General features: G+C 42.7%; 2 protein-coding genes across 3 annotated transcripts in view; one reads left to right on the top strand and one right to left on the bottom strand.

The window, feature by feature from the left end:
* The window catches only part of vgll4b (vestigial-like family member 4b), a 42,158-nt gene extending 32,910 nt beyond the window's left edge, over positions 1–9,248 (top strand). For both annotated transcript variants that reach the window (XM_078283429.1, XM_071913131.2), the window contains 3 exons: positions 1,738–2,005; positions 2,346–2,463; positions 3,726–9,248. In XM_078283429.1, coding sequence (XP_078139555.1) covers positions 1,738–2,005; positions 2,346–2,463; positions 3,726–3,982 — 643 coding nt within the window. In that variant the 3' untranslated portion in view covers positions 3,983–9,248. The remainder of the gene's footprint in view (positions 1–1,737; positions 2,006–2,345; positions 2,464–3,725) is intronic.
* Positions 9,249–9,594: 346 nt separating this feature from the next.
* atg7 (ATG7 autophagy related 7 homolog (S. cerevisiae)) overlaps positions 9,595–21,969 on the bottom strand; it is a 60,677-nt gene continuing 48,302 nt past the window's right edge. Inside the window, exon 19 of the mRNA XM_071913130.2 lies at positions 9,595–11,173. Within this exon, the coding sequence (XP_071769231.2) occupies positions 11,141–11,173 (33 nt within the window). The 3' untranslated portion in view covers positions 9,595–11,140. The remainder of the gene's footprint in view (positions 11,174–21,969) is intronic.

Genomic DNA, 21,969 nt, shown 5'->3' with positions numbered 1-21,969 from the left:
TCTCTGTATTCTGCGGCGTGTTTTTATTTCCGGTGGACGGTGCTGTGGGCTCCAGATGCTTGACCCAGCAGTCAGGTTGCCTGGTCACATGGATCTACAACTGTTTGCCCGGATTCGCTGCGTTGCATCCAAACAAACCTTAAAGGGCGACTGCGGCATTTTTTAGATTAGTCTTCTCACCCGGTCTTTGTCACATTTCTACACGGTTTCTACACAGTGTCTGGCGAGGGAAAATAAGAGACAATTCAGTAAATGTCATGGTATTCTGGTGTTAATGTGACCGTTGTAGTTTCACTTACTGCACTTACTCCACCACTGTTTGAGTGCAGCTTTGTTACAGTGGTATTAGATGTTGGTGTATTAATGACGTAGGTTGCTTTTCTGATTCACATTTTATTAAGTTGGAAGTGTTAAATATAGAGGAACCTAAAGCAGGCTCCAGTGTCAGCCCAGTGTGAGCCCAGTGTGTGTGTGTGTGTGTCTGTGTGTGTGTGTGTGTATGCATGTGTGTATGTGAGCAGGAAAGAGAGAGAGAGAGGGGAATACAGTAAATCTTGCTCCCTGTAACTGGGCCTCAAATTGTAGGAGGGGACTGGAGCTGCAGGAAGGGTGGAATACAGTCGAACACACACACACACACACACACACACACACACACACACACACACAGAAACACTTGGACCACATTTGAAGCACTGTAGGCAAGTGCGCACAGTATCAGGCGCCACCAGATTTCTACATATCAAACTAGTTCATTATCATCAAAGTTGGGAGCTGAAAGAAAGAGGCCAAATTCTGCGTTGTGTTAAACTGTTGTTACCTTTTCCCCTTATCCTTATCTCTGCTTTTTCAAGGATTAAAACATGAGCTCACCGTTTGGGGAGACCAGAATGATTTATTTTGCGGTGGGAAGTAAGCTAATTCTCTTTTATGTTGAAAGAGAGCGGGCAGTCCACCTTCGTTCGCCCCTTAATATTCAGTTCATGTTTGTGATTGTAGACGGTGTGTAGAGGAATCAAGGAGGAAGGAAAGAGAAGAGTCATAACATAGCAAGAGCAGGGATGTGAACCACAAATTTAGCAGGTTGAATTCCACTTTGTAGTGATTGGAGAAGAGTTGATGAGTTGGTGGCAGTTGGCGACAACCCCTGACCCCGTGTCTATGCTGCGTTAGCACTGCAGGATTTTCCACATTTTCATCTGACAGCAGTGAATGCAGTTGGCTGCAGGTCTGCTAGAGAGATAAAGTGGATGTGATATACTGAGGAAACCACTTTAGAGCTTTGAACTACATGCCTGTTTGCCTCTCTGTGCCTGGATAAGTTTGGAGTCCATCCATGTTGGATAAGTTAAGAGTGTTCCTTCCTAGACTTGACAGCAAAGTGTGTGTGTGTGTGTGTGTGTGCGTGCGTGCGTGCGTGTGCTCATGCAACACATTCTTATCAAGCCCTCCAGCAGGCTGAGAACTGTGTGTGTGTGTGTGTCTGTGTGAGGTCAGTATTAATAGCTGCTGCTGTTGCTGCAGCGTTTGACGGTGAGGCCCAGTAACAATCCTCCTTCTGTTTGTCTTCCCTCTTTTTGCCCTCCTCTCTCCCTCACTCTCACCCCTTTTTACCTCTCTGTCTCTCTTTCTCATCTTCTTCTTTCTCTTCTATTAGTCCAAAGTACAGCGTGCACTGTAATGTAATGTGATAGAGAAACTCTTCCTGAAACTTCTCTCTTTCTCTCCGTCTCCCAGGAAACCCAACGGAGACTATCGTAGCACTGCCAGCTCTAAGGACCGCAGCCGGAGCCCCATTGAGCGCGTGGTGGTGCCCGGTGCCCTGGGTGTCCACGGTAACCACCTGTACAGCCACGCCCACCACCACCATCACCACCTGGCCAGCTTAGCCGGCATGGACCAGCCACTGGCACTCACCAAAAACAGCATGGTGGACTCCGCACGCAGCAGTACGGCAGTTATGGCCTCAGTGCCGCACACCGTCAGCGCCGTGGAACGCCAACAGGTTCGATATACCGCTCATGCTGTTTCTTTGGTTCTTTTAACTACGTTTTTCTCAAAACCTCAAATGACCTGCTTCTGGTAGGTCCCCACGTAATGTGAGTAATATGCTTTCATCAACCTGGGTTGAGGGAATACATTTTCCATTTGGCTCCTGGCTGAACATGTTTTAAAACCCTGGTCACTGACTCATTCTCTCTCCCTCAAACTTCAAACCTCCCCCGGTCTGACCTCTTTACTTGAATATTTTATGCCTTATTCCGTTCTCTTTTTTCACTCCTCTTTTCTCTTTTCTTGTGGTTAGATTTGATGATCCTTAAAGTATTTGTGTCTGTGTGTTTCAGAATCGTCCATCAGTGATCACATGTGCCCCAGCCAACAACCGCAACTGTAACCTGTCTCACTGTCCAGTCTCCCACAACGGCTGCTCAAGCCTCACCAACAACTACAGGAGGGCCAACAGTGAGTGCATGCGGGCATACACACACACACACATTTTTTTGTCACAGTGCACTCACCTCGGCATGTAGTTACACTCTCACTGGAGCAGTTGGGGGAACAGGAGCATACACTCATAAACCAATCAAATTACATTTGAAGCGTAAAATCCACTAATTCTTTCCCCCATTGATGGTTGATGGTTGATGGTTACACATGTATAATTGAATATATCACACATGCACAATTTACTTAAGGAAGACCCATAAGACCTTACCTAATAACTGCTCACAGTACACCCCAATTCTGAGATGAATTTACAAAACAAAGATCGGACATGTCCCATTCACATTTACTGTCTGTCAAAACTTGCGACTTGGAAGTCCTTGGATGCCAAAGTGATAACACAGTTACAGACGGGATCATCAATATGAATGATGCACATCTGGCATGCATGCACCCCCCTCACCTCAAAAAAAAAAAAAAATGGATGTATAGAATTTTGGAAATGAACTCTTCATTTCCTCATATCCAAACCTCCCCAGGAGTACACATGACACTCCAGAGAAAACACAGCAGCTAATACACTCCAGACTGGGACTGACTTATGTAACTGATGATGCTAAAAAACTAGAGAATCTTAGTTTTCTGTCAGTATGTCTTACTGTTGTCTTTGTTTATAGCACATCTTGTGATAGGAGTTTCAACTGCACAGCCTCAACGTGCTTTATTTACTGCCTGATGTTGTCTGCTATCTCTGTTCTTAAAAACTCACTTGAAGCCTCGGCCAAAGACGTGTCTATTTTATTTGTCCCGACTCTGAGTGTCTGTCATATTTTCTGTGGGTTGATAACTTTACTGTGGGTGTTTTACAGTCCCAGTGAAATCTCAATGATCTCATTGAGGTTAACAGTGAAATTTAAAACGATGATTTAAAAAAAAAAACCCCAAAAAACACCAATGACAAAGAGAAGTCGATTTTTTTTTCTTTTTGTTCGGGTTAGTATTTTTCCACTGGCTTCTCACGTAAATGTGCATCACCCTTAACTTGCTGATGTTGGAGAATAAATTGCCCACTGACCCATTTTTTCAATTCAGTATAGTGGAACAGTCTACTGATCAGATATTATACAAGTGAGTGGAGAATTCAGACACAAGGAATGTTTCTCTTTTGATTATGGAACTTAACAACTCTCTCCTCTCCTCTGACTCTCCCTTGCCTTCTCCGCCCCTCTACTCCCCTTCTTCTTCTTCTTCTCCTCCTTCTCCTCCTTCTTTAAAACTAGCCAACACAGCTTGCGACCCAGTGATTGAGGAGCACTTCCGTCGCAGCCTGGGGAAGAACTACAAGGAGCCCGAGCCCGTCGCCACCAACTCCGTGTCCATCACGGGCTCGGTGGACGACCACTTCGCCAAGGCGCTGGGCGAGACCTGGCTGCAGATCAAGAACAAGGGGAGTCCTTCGTCGTCCGGCAGCAGCCCAAACTCCTCCCCCAACAGTCACATGGTCAATCACAACCACTCCCCTTCTGTTGTCTCCTGAAGGGGCAGGGGTTTTGGAGGGATTAGCCCCCCGTTTTCCCCAACCCTCCCCGATCATCCCGGCTCCAACCCCCACGCCCCTGTCAGTTTGGTCTTTCACCAGCACCCCAGAGGGACTGCCTGCCCGCTGGTCTCCCAAACCACATCCAAAACCCTGAAGCCTACACTCTCTCTCTCTGTGCTCTCATAGAGGATCAAATCGAGCAATAACAACGCGTTTGATAATGCGGGATTTCTTTTTTTCTATCTTCTCGTAGCTGACAATAATGCTAGACAAGATTCAGCAATGAGTGGTGAGGGTGTTCAGGTGTTAAAGGTTCGACTTTGGGACTGACTGGAGCATCAATTCGCTCCTTGCCCTTCAGACATTCACCCTTGCATGCCAAGCTTGGAGCTGAGCAAGTGTCTATAGTTATGTATATAAAGAGAGAGAGGAGAGGAGGTGTTTTTAATTTTCATTTTGTTTGTTTAACAGTAGTTTTGTGTACTGCTTTTGCATTGTGAGACGCCTGAAAGGAAAGATAAGTGAGAAACACATGATTACTTTGGAGATAGAGAAAATCATCACAAGCCACCTGACTGTGCTACCAAAGAAACCTCAGATGCAGATAATATCTATGCCCCCCCCACCCCACCCCCCCCACCCCCGAAAGAAAAAATAAGAAAAGCCATCTTGTAATCTCTTCCCTCTGTTTTTATGTTCTTTCATTCTCTCACCCTCCTTCCCGCTCCCTCTCTCTCTCCCTCTCTCTCTCCTGTGTGTGTATCCTGGTGGATTTGTTACTGTATGTGTATACTTAAGTGATTGACCTGGTCTGATTTGCACTACTGTCATAGAGGGTAAAGGGTGGCATGTCAACAGTGTGATCTGGCATTGCACACACTGGGACTGATACAGCTGATTTTGACACAAACCGATTCTTGATCAGGAATGGAACCATCTCCCATTAGCTCCCATTTAAATTCTAGCTAGTGAGCATAATTTCCTGCCAGCCCTGACAGAAAAGTACTAGCCGCATAGGCTAGCATAACCCCTGTTATTTATTGAACGCATTTCCGAGAAAATAGAAAATACATACCAGCAGTTCTTATAGGTTGTGACTAACTGCCATTACATACAGTTTGTTAAATAAGCAGTGTTGATTAATATCAGCATAGATAAATATATTGCTGTCCCATCTTGATCTTTGAAAAAAACAAAACAAAAACTACTTCGCATAATGAAGTTGTGTCAAAAGGTTGCACGACATTTTACAAGCACAGTCAGGTTATTAAATCAGCTAATTATGGTGTTGATTGACGTCACAGTCATTATGAAAAAAAACACAGTTGTACAACCTCCAGTGTGTTGAAGGGCTTTGCTGAATAATGTGCTTTGATGTGTTTCGAGGGCTTAACTGCTGACAGTGATGATGGGATAGGTGACGTTGCATGTCACTTTGTGGTTGAAAATAAGTCTGGTTTCTCGACTGGGGGAGAGAAGATTATTCAGATCTCTTTCTTCAAACGCGCCTTTGTATGTGTAACTCTTTGAACACGGGTGTTGTAATTATATTTGGCTTACACCCCGCTATCCCTCCCTCCCTCTCCTACACACTGTGGTTTGGTAGATTTCTACAAGGTTTGAAGGGTAAACTAATGCTTTTACAGATGCATGTTTTGTTTTTTTTGTTTTTTTGTTTTTAATAGCTGGTATCTATTTGTGTTTTTAGGCATTTCAATCTTACTACTACTAGCCTTTTCATTCAGACGTTAGTTGTTACTTCTTTTGTTGTCAGTAACAGTCGTAGACACTATACACTCACTGCTGGGTCAGTTGTACTCCATATTATTATTGTTATTATTATTATTATTTTGTATTTTTGTTTTCCAATAATATCAGTATGGTAACAAACAGCTATAGTGGGACAGCCTCCGGACAGGCTCTGTTAAATGATGAGAGCTGTATTTCCCAAAGTCATCTTGGTATGATAATCGATCAGCTCATTCCCGTTGGGCAGCGGAGCAACGATCAACTTGGTGTTAAGATGACTTTGGGAAATGCAGCCCATTTAGGTTTCTAAAGATGTTGATCCATCGGTGGTACAGGATGCTACAACCTTCAGCATGACTGAGCTGAGACACCAAATTGGCACAAACTAGTCAGAACCTTGTTTTCCAGAAAAGCATCTTAGCCAGACTTGGAGCTAGAACAATTTGGGATTTTAGTCTTCTGGGGCTTTTTGGCTGCCATCTCAATGCCAGCACCATCATACCAAGCTTCACGCAAATTCTGGCTTGTGACTACAATTTTGTACTTGGTACAATACAGGCGAGCAGGCTAGTACATTTCTATATGTGATCTAAGCTTAGATGCTTTTGGGAAACAAGGTATGTTTAAGGTAAGAACTGGTAAATGATGAAAGTTTTTGAGCACCAGGGTGATACTTCCCAGATTGTCTTAAAACCATCACACTGAAAGGCAACAAATGGCATCTCAGTGCAAAGATAGTATTGGAAAACTTGACACAGAGATGTTTTTTTTTTTTTTTTAAAGAAAACCTTTAACACCTTACATGGCTCATATAGGGGCTCAGGTTTTTTAATTATCTCTGTGACCAAAAAAAGGTCACTCTGAATTAATGGTGTGATGTCACAGCTAACTCAACCTTCAGCAATTGACTTGTTGTGTCCTGACTTGGTGTCCAGACCTATTTTGTATTTCACTGTTTTCTTCTCTGAACAACATTGTATTGTTGCTGCAGTTAAGCTAGACTGCTGCAGTTTGAGAAACTGAATTTTAATGCTACTCTCTGTAAAAGAGCCTGCATCAAGGTGGCATACATTCCTCCTATAGGGAACTTTGTACAGGCCTCATACACGCTCTATATCTCCATATCAACAGACAGAGCTAGTAACTAGCGAGGGGCGATTGTCCCAGAGTTCCCTGCCGACAGCATTCTTGTGTCTTCACTAGAATCACAAGGTGTCTCCCTTTACCTTTTTTGTCTTCGCATCAAGCAGATTGGTCATTGAGCAACGGATTTGTAATCCTTACTGTGTGATAAAAGAATAACCAAGCATTTATGCTGTAACATTTTTGAGGAAATTCAGAACGTAGGACTTCCAGAACTAGGGTAGCAACAGTGGACAATGCTGAGGCTCTGAAAGTGTCTTTCTGTGGCGACTGGTAGAGTTTGAGGTTCACCACGAAAATTTGAACATGTCTGCCACAGCAAGTGACAGTTATCTTTCATTCTGATTAGCTCCGTACTCCTCAGCATGCTGGCTCTGTAGTTATGACGGTTTGGTCATTTTTATCAAGTATGATGATTACAGATATGATACGCAATTATGCCAGTTGTCGAGTGGAAGACTGGAAGTTGTTGAGTGGAAAACTTTGTCAAGAACCCCAATGTTGTTCTATCAAGTGTTCTAGAATGTCCACACATTCCATCCTCTCTCTTCAGATGAGATGACAGGTAGAATCATTGAAAAAGTTCTGGAATTGTCAGATACAGGCACTGGAATCATAACCCAGCTGCCAGCGAAGTGATGTATCAGTAACAAATACCTAAATTAGAATATATATAGGGGATGAAGAGACTTGCGATGCACCATAACAAACAAGTACTCCACAATCTAAATCTTTTCTACTGTGCTTTCTGTAACTTTCAGTTAGGAGAGGCGTTTGGACTGATCGGGGGTTAGGTTGGGGGGTTGAGCCTTCAGGAGCCGAGCTTCTGCAACCAAGGCCTGTGAGCCGGGAATTCAGCTTCCACTGAAAGTCTATTGAAGAAATCACAAGTATGGCTCCCCCACCTCCCAGTTTCAATTGACCCTGATTAAGATTAGATGTAATTAGTAACATGCTTGAAAACACGAGGGAAAGGGCTCTGTGTCCAGAGGTTATTTTTTTTTTAATTATTATTCTTTCTCAATATCATTTCACTACCACCCTGTAGGTAGGAGGCTCTCTTTCTGCTTCGGCACACACTCCCTACACACTGTAGGAAAATCACTTAATAAAAAAATACTTTTTTATAATAGGTAACTATAAGACCATCATTACGCTGTGCGTAACGAATGTACAGAGAAAAAAATCGTAGGTATTTTTTGAGGAACAATTAATTTGTTAATGATATGTAGCTATTTAATTGTTGTTTTTTCCCTGTCCTTTTATTGTAATCATGCATTTTCTTTTTTGTGAAAAAAGTTGATCTTTTTTGTTTATAGAGTTTGTCTTGTTAGAAAAAGGTTAAAGTGCAGGAACACAGTAAATGTATGAAACTGCGTTAAGCCACTGGTGTGTCGGTGACAATCGCTACTTCCATGGTCTGCATCGTTCTGTTCAGACAACAATCACAAAACTTGTGTTCAACCATGTGACTGCTGAGACATCTGAACAAAAAGAGTTCATCCTCTTGAGCGATTTGCATGTAAGCAGTGATGGGAACGTAAGGATTTTGCCACTAGCCCAATGCAGTTTGCCTGCCATTTCCATTAGCTATTGAATAACTAGCCATTGGCTAGCAGGCTGGTAAAATTTCCACCACTGCATGTAAGCAGTGTAAATCCTTGAGTGATCATGGGTGAGGGGTTCTGAAGTCTTTTGCCACCAAGACCTGGGTAAAAAGACAATTTTCTGCCCATTTGAATCCATTTGTCTGTGATTGATTGAACTTGCCTGGATCAACAAAACCAATCAAACTGTCCCCAAACTTAAACCCCCACCAATTAGTCACTCCAGGTGGACAAAAGCAAACACCGAAGCTCAATTGATGCAAGTCAGACAACAGTCTCATCCAGTCTTGGTGCTTTCAGGGACAGGTTTCCTAAAAGCCTTGTAACACAAAGTTCATCTATGCTTCATTGTTAGTCAGTGAGGCTAAGATGATCCAAGTACTAAGTGAGCTTTGAGAATATCATCCTTGAATCTGTTGCTTTTTCCTAACGTCACAGTTCCCATCTGTGGGGGCCATTTTACATTTCTCCTAGTTATTAATGTAAGAATGTAAAATTGTACAAATTGATTGAAACTAATTGAAAAGGAGTTGGCCCTTGCACTGACCAGTAGAGGATGAATGTAGCCCATTTTTTCCAGTTTTGCTTTTGAAATGGAAGTAGCATGGACTTGGTGGTAGTAGTACTCCGAACTGTAAAACTTTGTATCAAGAAACAACAGTCAATGTGTGGCTCTGTGTCTCCTCCTACTAAAAAGGTTTTGGCAGGCCACCTTTTTTGTACGTAAAGTAGCCTTGATGAACAATAAAGTGCTCTTAAACCACTGTCTGACTACATGAGTCTGTGATATCTGTGCTGTTACTGTGTGGGTGGGTACAGTGTGTGTGTGGTTGTGTTTAGCACATGACTAGAGGGGGTGAGGGGGTGGTTAAGATAGAGTTGTTAGAAGTGGGTCATTTATTGGTGGATCAAAAATGGTATTGGAATTGATCCAGCTGAATTGAAAAATCATGTATGGAAGTACATATTGTAATAGAAAAAAAGGCAGAAAAATTGGAATAGACATCTGAATTCCATGATCTATAAATCACTATTTTGCAGTGATATCAAGCTCATCAGAGATGTAAACATGGAGGAGTAACAGTCATAAAGGAAAACATTTAATTCCAGTTATTGGTTAAATACCCATATGCTGTGTTACATTTTATTGTACTGAACATACATGTCACCAGTTAAGACAAATGGGACACGGTGAAGAAAAAAAGTAAACCGTTATTGCACACACACACAAACACGTGCATGCATACACACACACACTCCATTAAGACCTTAGTTTTCTCCATCCCGAGAGCGGTGCGGACCGTGCAGCTCCAGCCCGACTGTGTTGGTGGGTTCAGGTTCTTCTACAACAGCTGTTGGGCTGAAACCATTTTCACATCAGAAGTCACAGCTCCATCGCTGTACTGTTACTCGAGAGAAACATATTCGAGAGCAGAGACTTTGCCGAGACTTTCTCTGAGTTAATGACATACAATGGAGCAAAAGCTGATTTTAGTACTATGCATCCCAGCCTTGGTCAGTGAACAGACAGGCAGTAGGTTGCATTTGTTGAGCTGTCTGTGCATCTGAAGTGATATTTTAAGCATTTAGCTGATGCTCTTACCCAGAGCAACGTAGAATGAGTAAGCAGTACACAGTATATGTTGAGTGTCTGGCGAAAAGGCTCTTCGACAGACCCATTAATGTGTTGAGGGAGACACTGGCTGTGGTAGGGATTGAACCTGTGACCATTCAGTAATGGGATGGTTTATTTAAGCACTAGGCTGCCCAACTGACCAAATTTTAGACAAAAAAAAATACCAAAACAAACGCACCTACGTACAAAGTGGGGTCTTTTTTGTAATTTGCTCTGCAAAAAGCACAGACTCCTAACAGTGAGTACAAATCTCAAGTGAATGTGACAATTCAAAGCAATTATACATCATCAAATGTCCCATGAGGGGAACAGGTACATTCGCCTTCACTCAACATTCAATATGACAGCTACATACACACAACGTGAATGTGAATTTGTGTTCGAGCTCTGATCCCAACAGTGAAAAACGGACCTTCACTGGATATTTTAGTGCAGATGACAGTGACAGTTATCAGATTTGTTTCCACTGGATGATATTTTAGTATAATTACTGTATTATTACTCTGTTGTGAAGGTCCAAATCTTTGGCTGATCTCGTATCCAAATGAAGACATGGCTGGACGGGACAGTAACAGGTATTCTTAAAAAATGTCAGCAAGCTTTCTGAAGAATTTTCATTTGTTTCTATTAGGAGATTGTAATGTGCTTGTTTTTGTTTTTAGCTCTTGATTTGTTTCTGTATTTGTGTCCTCTGCTGTCTGTAAAGCACTTCACGATGAACCTGTTTGTTGAAAGTGCTACAAAAATAACTGACTTCACTTGACTTGAAAAATTCCCCATTTACTCATTCGCTCTCCACGTCTCTGATATAGTTTAACACTGAATTCCAATCCATTCATTCCAGAAATCTAATTCCATCTTGTCCTTGCTCTCTCCTTTGTAGATGTGAGATTCCTGGATTTTTAAATGAAAAACACAAAACAAAACAAAACAAAACAAAAAAAGGCAGAAACATGGAATGGAGTGTCCAGCTCTTCAGTTCCAGTGGTCACCTCACAGGTCTCTCCACCTTTCTCCTTCTCAGATACTCTCATCATCGCTCATATCCCAAATCTGAGGAGAAACACAAAGACAAAACAGAAAAGATGACTGAAATGAACAAATAATTAACATGCCATTTGGTGGAGACGTCTCTAAAATAATGACCTCTTTTCAATATGTTCGTACCTCAAATCTGGGTATAGATAATTTACTGTACTGTAAGATACACCTGTAGGCATGGATGAAATCAAAATATTGCCTGAGTGATCTTTTTTGATTACAGGTACAAAAGCAATAATGGCTGTGATTATGGATAGGACATTCATAATGAGTACAAAGCCAAAGTGTTCCAATCACAGTAGAGGCTTTACTGCTTTTACACAACGATTACCAGTGTGTGTGTTGTCTGACGCGTTTGATTCAGGATAGATGTACAGTAAAAGACAGGAAAACAGGAAAAATCGACAGACAGATGCTCCCCTTAGCGAGCAACTCTCCAGTCACAGCGAGGTGTGCTTTAGAGAATATACAGCCAGGCTGCATCACTTATTTGACCAATCAGATTGCTTGGCTGGGTGTACCAGTTGTATAATACCTTCGGATACAAAACCATAACAGATTACACAGTTATATATCAAAGTTCAGAGGTTTCTTACAAGGAAGTGACAGCAGTATGTGACTGACACACACACACACACACACACACACACACACACACAGGATCCTCCTCTGCGAGACTGCGTCAGTAAACAACAGTGGCATTCTCATGGCAGCAGATTCTTCACATTCCCTCTCTGTAAGACGCAATTCGCATACCTCTAACACTGTCTGGAATGTTGCACACACACGGAACTCTGAGTGCACACACACACACACACACACACGCACACAGAGTTTTGACACCTTCATGCTGCATTCCTTTGAATGTGCTGCTTCACAACTCGAAGAGCTGAAATGTGACTTTCAGTGCGAAGACTAGAAACCCAGTGAGATTGAAAACATCCACTTATAATCTATGCTAAGATTTTACATAATGTCCATGTGTAAAAAACAAATTTGTTGTATTTGTCACCATTTGTGCAATGTATACCTATAAGGGATATTGCCTGGAATACAGGTATCAATTATACTTATATTTATGCAGACAAATTATCATCAGTGTCCTTCATAAACCTCATATCTCCAAAACAACTTAAAAAAAAAGAGGTTCATTTTATTTTTGACAGCTCTATATATAGATTCCAAATCATTTTTGCTTGTTTGGCTTGGTCATTACAAAAGTAGCAAACCATCTAAACAAACAACCAAACTGATAATTAGACAGATAAATAGATGCTTAAATAATGAAAAACTAAAGGAGTTGCAATGTTTTTTGCACATCAATGTTTACTGATGATGCGATTCTTGCTAAACTGCTCTTCTGTACTTCAAAATCTTTTCACCCCCTCACTATGGTCTTGGTGCCTCTGACATGTTTGTGAAGAGGACAACAAACAAGGAGCACAGCGAGTGGATGAGCGAGGGAGAGAGGGAAAAGGACGAGACTATAATTACACACATCATTATAGTAATTGCTGTGTGCCGAGGCCCCGCTGTAAACGACTTCAGAAGCGAGGAGAGAGGAGAGGAGTGTGAGAGTGAAGTCACTACTCAGTGGGCAGTAACGGCCTCGGCGCTTCTGCAAGTACACCGTTTCTATGAGAGACGCCTCTCGTGAAAACTGTCACCAGTTTCCACTAGTTGCGCAGCACGCTCATCTGTGCCACACTGTACCGTCTTGTACTGTTTTATTTTGCTCCTCAAGTTCTAAAAATCATTGATTTACACATGCATCATAACTAAAAAAAGAGCTTCAGTTGAGGCTGTTTGAATAGGTCAAGGTATTCTCCGAATTAACGCATCATGCCTCAACCTGGCCGGAGAGGAAACCCCGCAGAAACCAGTTGAACCAGTTCTGCAATATGTTAATCTGCACACCAGTCTACCTGAGCTGCATCTGTAGGATTCTGAAACTGTGTCGAGTGTCGTTTTGGTGCAACGCTGCTGTAGTTTTCAGATCCCCAACTCTGGCAGGTCTTACTCAGAAATTGAGTTGAGTTGCTTGAGAGTTCCAGGACAGTGTGGAGAATCAGGGACAAATTCATATCAAAGCTGGACGTTCGGTTGTTACGCCTCACTGCTGCTGGGTAGCGAGCATCAAAGGACAGCGAGCAAAGACCGCTTTGAAATGGAGCGACACTGGAGCCCCTCTCTGGACAGCTGCCATGCCTCACTGATAGTGTGTGTGTGTGTGTGTGTGTGTATGTGAGATCCTTTGTGCAAAATGAAAGACTGAGAGGGAGAGAAATGAGGCAAGCAGAAGGGGGGAAAGACCTTACGTAACGTGAATAGCTCTTGCTAACTGAAGCCAACAACTTTACTACTCTCATTCAAGCACTGTTGAATAGTTGGGATGTTTCTCAACTGTTTACCTCTGTTGCAGCAATAAATAAGCAGATTTCTGTAAAGCCAAGATCAAAATAAATTACTTCTCAGCGCAGTACAAAATGTTAAGCAAGATACTTATTGAAATCAGCAATTTCTCTTTATGTGGATGAATAATTGGGAACGACATGATGAGAACCAATGCAAAACAATGAAATCAAAATTAAAGTAGGTTTTCATTTTGAGTACAAACGGTTTGAATTACAAAATACGTAAGCTCCTTATCTGTTCTAATTAGTTGAACACCCCCCCCCCCCCCCTCCCCCAACACACACACACACACACACACACACACACACACACACACACACACACACACACCATGACAGCATCTCAAAGGGATTGGCAGTATCACAATCATTGGTGGCCATGTATTGTTGATACACATCACGTTTTTAACTTTGAAGCCGCCTTATCGCTTCGGGACCTCGGATCACTCCAGTTGAAAGTGGCTGTCGGATGTTTCATTAAGGCCAACGGTAAGCCGCATGTAATCAGCGTGTGTGTGTTTGTAATCAGTTGGGCTCCAGTTGATATGACAGAATAATAATCCTGGCTAGTTGTTGAAACAAGACTGGGATCTGATCAGATAGAGCAGGTTTCAGTTGGAACCCCAGGCCAGAGGAATCACAGCCAACTCTCTGCTGCTACTGATTATTATTCCCCCACTAAAACAATACAAGTCTCAGCTTGAGGGTCTTTGTAATATCTGCCTCTCTGTAGGCTTGGGTCAAAGCCTTGCCTCTGGAAAAGTTGCAGCACCAGTGAGTCAGGAACCTAAATTTGTTGCTGAGCAACAATTGCCAAATGACAGAGCCGGTCAGGTGACATCGGAAAAAATATGTAATGTCTGGCCATGATTAAATAAAGCGCGTGCACCAGTTACTAAAGCGTGGTTATGATATAGGTGATATACTGTATATGTGAAGTGTGGTCATGCATAGCCAACAAGTGTACAGGTTTTAGTAGAGAACATGTCCTCAACACAAAAGGTGACAGCACACATATTATTGCTGAGGACCTTGGAGCTGATTAGTTATGGATTTGGTGATTTGCCCCACGTCCGCCCATGATTTTTCAAGGGGCCACTCAAGTGTGTCTCGCTCAGTATGATTCTATGTCTGACGGCAAGTGACTCAGTCCAAGCTAAAAATAAAAATGTATTAATTGTAACCTCAATCTCCATCTTTACCATCAAAGAATGGCAGCAATATGAATTGATTGCAATCAGAAAATGGCAGCAACGTTACTCGCAAAACAGTTTACATTTTTCTAAAACATGCTCTTTAAACCAGGCTTCACCTAAATCAGACCACACTTTATTAACTTGTGCACATGCTTTACTCAACTGTGGCCATGCATAAAAAAAATATTTTTCCTATGTCACCCGGTGGGCTCCGTACCAAATCCTACTTAATAGCAGAACTGTATTTGCCTATTGAACAGTTTATTAGGAAGCAGTGGGAACTGTTGGAGCCTCTGTGATTTCAATGGCGTTACTATTTTTAGATAGATGGCTCTGGCCTGTGTGTGGTGGTGTTAAGCAAATTGATTCAAAATACACTTAGAGACTTACAGGAACACATCCTAAGTGCGGGTGGCCCCAGTGGGAATCCAACCTCCAAAGCCATTGAGCCACGCAGCATTACACTACCACTGATGGGCTACGCTATTAAACACACATCTGCTTTACATATTAGAACTGACACCAAAGCACAAAGTCAAGCTTTCATCATGGAGACTGGCTCCATCTGATATGCAATTAGTGGACCACACAGTGTGACATGGTTTATAGCTGTTGGATAAAACATAGTCGCTTTATTGTGTGCTACTCACTGAGGAGAGAAAAAAAACCCCAGTGAAAATCCAATGTAAAACTGATTTTCTGTTTTATTCTTATGATCTTGGCTAGTTTAGTTTATGTGTGAGTCTCTTCCAAAGCAAGAAAATTATAGAGGCTTTGACCAATATGTGCCATTATAGACACTGTGAGAAACTCTGTAAGCCAGGCTGCACTTTGGGGAGATATTGGCACATTTTATGGTTTAGAACATTCAGTATTACTATGAATGAACGCTCACATTGGAGTAAAGGCTAAAACAGTTTGCCATTCACTTAATGTGGAGCAGCTCCAGAAATTGTCTATTGGTAATATCACAAATTCAAGTTTTGGCAGAGAGTGATTCATATTCACATATTCATAATGAAACTGTCCAAGACCGAAGAAATAAAGCAGACAAATTCTGATGTAGAATGGATTTTCACTTTATATCTAGTCTTTTACTGAGGAAACTAACATCCACATTTTATTATTTCAGTGTCACATTGTACATTCACTCTACAACTTTATAGTTTCTGAATTATTTGTTTGATGCCATTATCTTGAGTGGAGCCCAAATTGTATTCGTTCTTCCTTTCTGAACTATAAAATAAACTCAAACAATTAATCAATCAATCTGCAGAAACATCACCATGGGGTGGGCGCTGGGCAATTTGTTCAAATTCAACAAAAGGGGGGTGGTGGGCATGGAAATTCTTGTTTCCTCTAACAAGTTATCTAACATCTGTTACCCAGGGGGAGGCATTTGATGATCTATGTTAATGAGGGGGGATGCTACCGCTTTCATTCCTCCTCATAAGGCCCCCGAGGGTCGGTCTTACAGAGAGAAGGGGGTGGAAGACTCACACAACACACTCTACATCAAAGACAGAGAGAAACCTACTGGGGGCCCTATCAGAGGCCATATGTAAATTCACATATCCTACAAATTTCAGATATCCTTCAGGTGGTCAGAAAAAGTATTTAGGTGTCATTATCTAAGAAATGTAAGGTAGAAAGATAGAGAAGCATCTGGCAGAGTAGAATAGTAGATTGGAATAAAACAGCGGTCTCTGGATGTTTTCAAATAAAGTTCAGAAGAGAGAGGGGGTTGATTTGTGTCCTTTAAATCCTCAAGTCTCCTCACATCACCTGACTTACAGATCTAGAAAAAAGATCCTTTCTCTGTCTATTTTTTCCATCCTTGGCTTCCTTCTCCGCCCTTTCCCTTCTCTCTTTCTCTTCTGTTTTCCTCTACTTTTCTTTTCTCCTCTCCTTTTCTTTCTCCCCCTCTGTCCTCCTCTCCACTCCCCTGGCTAACCACACTCATCATGGAAAAACACACAACACCTAGTGAAGGCATCGGACTGGAAATTACCTAAACAATAAAAACAACAATAGCAGGCGTGTGTGTGTGTGTGTGTGTGTGTGTGTGCGTGTGCATGTGTGCGGTGACCACATCATCCAGAAAAACGTTTTGCAACCCTGGATAACATGTCCACTCATGCACATGTGCATATCCACCCATGCACCGCATATACACACACACACACACACACACACACACACACACCTAAACACACGCCATGCACATACACTCACACCTTCACACAGGCACACAAATTACACACATGCACACTCACTCACATGCACAGTCACTCATACACACACAAATCTCACACACATGCCATCTATGTGCACAAATGCGCACACACAGTCACACAGTCACACACACACACACACACACACTATGGGTTTATAGTAGGCTGGGTGATGTGAATAAATAATCAAGTTTGGGTGTAGAGTTTCTGAGGTGTCAGTTACTGACATAAAGGTCTACTCAGCTGTGAAATGGCAGCGCTTTGAAGCACAAAGGAAGTGATAAGGTCTACAATCACCTGAGGGGCTGAGGGAACATGGGCAGGTTTGCCTTTATGTTGTTTGGATACACCCTCCAGCTTCGTCGGGACCCAAAGGCAATTATTTGGGTTTAATGGGTAACTTTGCTCAAGTCAGACTGTGTTAAGTTACGTGAGTATTTAGCGGATAGAGATAGAGATTTGCATGTTTGAGCTGTTGCTATTCGGATATGGACTATTCAGTGTGAGCACTGAGGATTATGGGAGCGCTGTCGCTTGTGGTTGGGTTTATTATTATTCACGCCTTTGGCTTCTTTGTCCTTCCCATCCGTATGGTGGAAAATTGTTCCATGGATTTTTCTCCATTGCGTGTCTTTCTGCTGAGGCAATCCCTTAAAATACTTGTGCCTTCAATTCTGTTTTGTTTAGGACAACAACGCACTTAGACTGAATTGGAAACTTGCTTTTGAGACATTAATTGGTTAGAAATATAATAAAATATACAAATTCTGAAGCGATTTAGTTCCATGTTTTAGTTTTATATCAAAATATGTACTGCACAAGGCCATGTATGCATCGCATACCAATTCAATGTTCATGAAATGTTGTCTTTTCTTATTCTTATACATTTGTTATTGTGCGCTTGGCACCTGGAGTAACACTGGAAGCCTAGCGGTTGTGCAACCTGGCTCTGCAAATCATATTCAAAAGAGGTCACACCTCAATGATTCATCCCTTTCCATGTAACTCACGTGTTGCAGTCAGTGTAGTGGGGTGCATGGAGAAAAACTGACAGCGCCACTGCACAGGGCTTAAGTCAAGGTCTAAATCAGGCCCTTTGACATGAAAATAAAGTTTGGTGGTCAATGAAAAAAATCTTTGTCTTTCTGAGCCCCACAACCAAATAGGCAGCAAGACTACTTTGGGTCCCAGCCCATGCAGTAGTCTGAGAAAAGCTGCTCTGGTATTTCTGTTCTATTGTGATCCTTTGCACAATTTATAGAAAGACTCTACTGGAAATGTAGTTTGTGGGATGAATACTCCAGGCTTAATCTTGGTCTGGGAAGACAGGCTGTCATGTTCCAGTAAAAAGATCAACTAGGATTTAGAGTATAAAACCCTATTTGTTTGTGTGTGAATGCTCTCTCTCTCTCTCACACACACAAACACACGCACACACACACACACACACACACACACACACGTACAAGCCCATGCACAGACAGGCAGGCAGCACACACACAGACGCAGACGGGTGCATGTGCACACCGACTGGAGGCAGAGAAAATGACCTCATGCGGCACAATGTAATGCCAACTGGTATTCCAGCATGCTGCATTCCCCGCTGCATTCCAGAATTCCTCTCAGGCATTCCGCCACAACGTGCCGGGAATCTGCAGTGTGGCGGTCTCACCGGTAGAGCGGTGGTGGTAAGTAGGGTGAAAAGTTAAAAGGTCAAATCCCTCCCTAAGTCTGGAAAACAAGAGGTGGCGCGACCTGTGTGTCTGTGTGTCGGAGCAACAACTGCCTCCGAGACTGCAAATGACATGTGTAGGGAGAGAGGCAGGGTGAGAGAGAAAGAGTGGGAAAGAGAGAGAGAGAGGAAGAGATAGTAAGAGAAAGATAGCAAAGGAAATCCTGGGAGTAAGGGGGCAATGTTCCACTGTGACATATGTTGGCATGAATAAACACCAAAGCATTCATCTCTCAAGCTAATTTATAGGATGAATGCAATCTGTAACGCTGGCTGGGGGTCAGAACTGTGACGCTAGCAAACTACATCTATATCCAGACCAGAGAGTGGTCAACAATCAATCACGTGTAGGGTTAATCATGTGACTGATTGTTGACCACTCTCTGGTCTGGATATATATGTAGTTTGCCTTCTGATTTTACTTATTTTTTAATCTATAAATTAGGCATTAGGCATAAGGTTTCATGTGAGGCTAAGCTTAGGGTTAAGGTTACGGTTAGGTTATATATAAACTTTTTAAGGTAAAAATTATGACACATTCCGGCGTTGCTGCTTCACCAGGAGTTATCAAGCGAGAGAAGGGGGAAGAGAGTAAGTCCAGGGCCAACTGTCAGAAGCCATGGACTGATATGAGGTTTCTACGGTGCTTTGCAGGGCTTCATGTCTAGTCATTATCTCTTCGGGCTACGCAGAACCATCTAACAGTAAAAGTAGCCGTGCTACTGAAGGCCCCAAAACGCTCCTAATGGTTTCTGATAAAAGGTTCAATAAGATAATGTCTCCAGGCAACGTATCTCATTCCGTAAAGTAAGCAGAGTTTTGGCTAATATTGCTTGGCAATTAATTGTAATACCAAGAAGTAAAAACAATCATTTTATTACCTAATGTAGTTTCAGGTTTAATGTCCCTATTGTCGAGCTACATGTGATCATCCTGTGGAGAGTTGAATATTGCATTTTCTGTTGCAATTTCAGCCAGAAAACATTCTATTACATACAGTACAATAAATCCAGACTTTTAAATCTCTTCAAAATATGGAAGCTTCTGATTTTGACACCGCTATCACACCTTATCTTGATTCCTTATCTTGAGGAAAACACAGCAGGCCGAATCAAAAGGTTTTCACATAGAACAGCTCCCTCATCTTGTGTCTGGACTGGGATCAGACAGAAGTGGGTTGCGTTTTCCCCCGGTCTTCTCTCTGTGCTGTGAATGATCATTTTGTGCTCTTCCATTTCCCCCAGTGGTCCTCTGTGTTCTCTCTAGTGTCCTCATTGTTCCAGGCCTACAGCTCTCAGGGGGGAACACAGTGAGCAGGCCATAGACTTTGTGTGTGTGTGTGTGTGTGTGTGTGTGTGGGTAAACATGCTATTCACGGAAGCTTAGACGGGAAGAGGAAGAGGAGATGGGTGGAGACAGGGAGGGGAGGGGCACCTACTAACTAACCTCTCAACAACCCTCTGGGCTACTCTCAAAATTAACAGCACCGCAAAAAAAAAGTTATACACCCATATCCAACATTACACTTTTTTTTTCCTAATTCAGTGTTCTTTAAGATAAGGATGAGGACCAAGTTAGCACTTTACTTCACAGTACGGTAAATACCTGGTATGTAGTAGGTCATCATGTGGTAAGAAGAAATAACTGCTGGTAATTATTTTGCGAAGTTCTGAAAAAAAATACCAGGTAATTAATCTGTGTATTACGTAGAAACTACCAGGTAAGTATGTGGTAACACTGTGTAATAGCAGGTACTAGGCGTATTTCCCTGGGTGAGCGCTTTTGACTTTACCACTGTTGAAACTATGTGTCATCACTGTATTTTACAATCCTTTTCCTACAGTGTTACTCATTCATTATTTGGTCACTGATGCTTTAATGCCAGGTATTCACCATACACTAAAATATTTCACACAGATTAATTACCTGGCAATAAGCTATATCCTATACACTGATATATAGGCTACAGCCACACATAGTACCGAACTAAGATGTTGAATGAACATGATTAATGCCATTACAAATATAACTTTTACAAATAAATAAATACAATTAAATATACATTTTAAATATTACAAAATAGGACAAAGAAAGGAGCTTGAGAGTGAGGTATGGGAAGGGGTGAGGGAGTGAGGAGAGGGGAGATGAAGGGTGGTGGGAGGAGGAAAAGGCAAAAGGTTAAAGACTGGCAGAGAGAAGGAGAGTGAGATGAATAACATGGCTGGAAGTGAATGTGGTTTGACCTGCGTTAGCGTCATGGAGGGTAGAGGAGGTGAGAAGCAGGAAAGAGAGGGAGAGAGAGAGAGAGAGAGAGAGAGAGAGAGAGAGAGAGAGAGAGAGAGAAGTGATAGAAATAGAGAGGTGACCGAAGAGGGGTGAGTAGGTACTAGAGAGAAAGAGAGACAGCTTGATATAGACAAAGAAAGAGGGTTGGGATGGTAGTGAGGAGGAGAGGGGGAGAGAGAGAGAGAGAGAGAGGGAGAGAGAGAGAGAGAGAGAGAGAGGGGCTGGGGGGGTTTACACTCTGGTGGGAACAGAGTAAGTGTGCAGGTCCCAGCTGAGGTCGTGTCCCTGGCTGTATTTTCATAAACTCCTGGGTCTCGGGGTAATCAAACAAAGCGGCAGCGCTCACAGCAGCCGCTCCAGATAGCAAACCGTTGGAACCAAACCACACAACCGGGACACGACTAAGGAGGAAGCGTTACAGGATCCCCTCTCTTTTCCTCTTCTTTTTCCCCCTTTCCCCACTTCTGGACACAGATTTGTTTCATTTTATCACACTGACAGCTGCGCCACATTCTGACACTTTCTCTCCCATCAGACTTCCTCCAGGTCACAGCTCCTCTTCCCTCCTTCCCCTTTCTCAGCTCCAAATTTGTCGGACCCCACCACCGCCGACACCCCCACCTCCCCCTTTTTTTCTCCCTTTCTCTCAGAGTCATAAAGGCCAGCTAGAAAAACAAATGGAGTCTCTCTCGGCTGGGTGTGGCGGCCTACGGAGCGGCAGCTGGGTCCTGTTGTTTCTCCGGGGACGGGGACCGACTATCTCGCCCTCCTTTTCGGGTCAGCCCTCTCTCAGTGTCCTTATCTTGTCCTCCGACGATTACGGCCGTCACTTTCTCTCTCTGTGCCTCTTTCTCGGGATTGCTACCCTTCTTTCTTGGGACAGCTCTATCTCTCTTTCCCAGAACTGTTCATTGGCTTCCTCAGAACGGCTCCCTCTCTTTCTCTG

The sequence above is a fragment of the Centroberyx gerrardi genome, chromosome 5 (genome assembly GCF_048128805.1).
Source record: "Centroberyx gerrardi isolate f3 chromosome 5, fCenGer3.hap1.cur.20231027, whole genome shotgun sequence".
NCBI lineage: Eukaryota > Metazoa > Chordata > Actinopteri > Beryciformes > Berycidae > Centroberyx > Centroberyx gerrardi.
The sequence above is the reverse complement of the archived record's forward strand: the minus strand, read 5'-3'. Positions and strand labels throughout refer to the sequence as shown.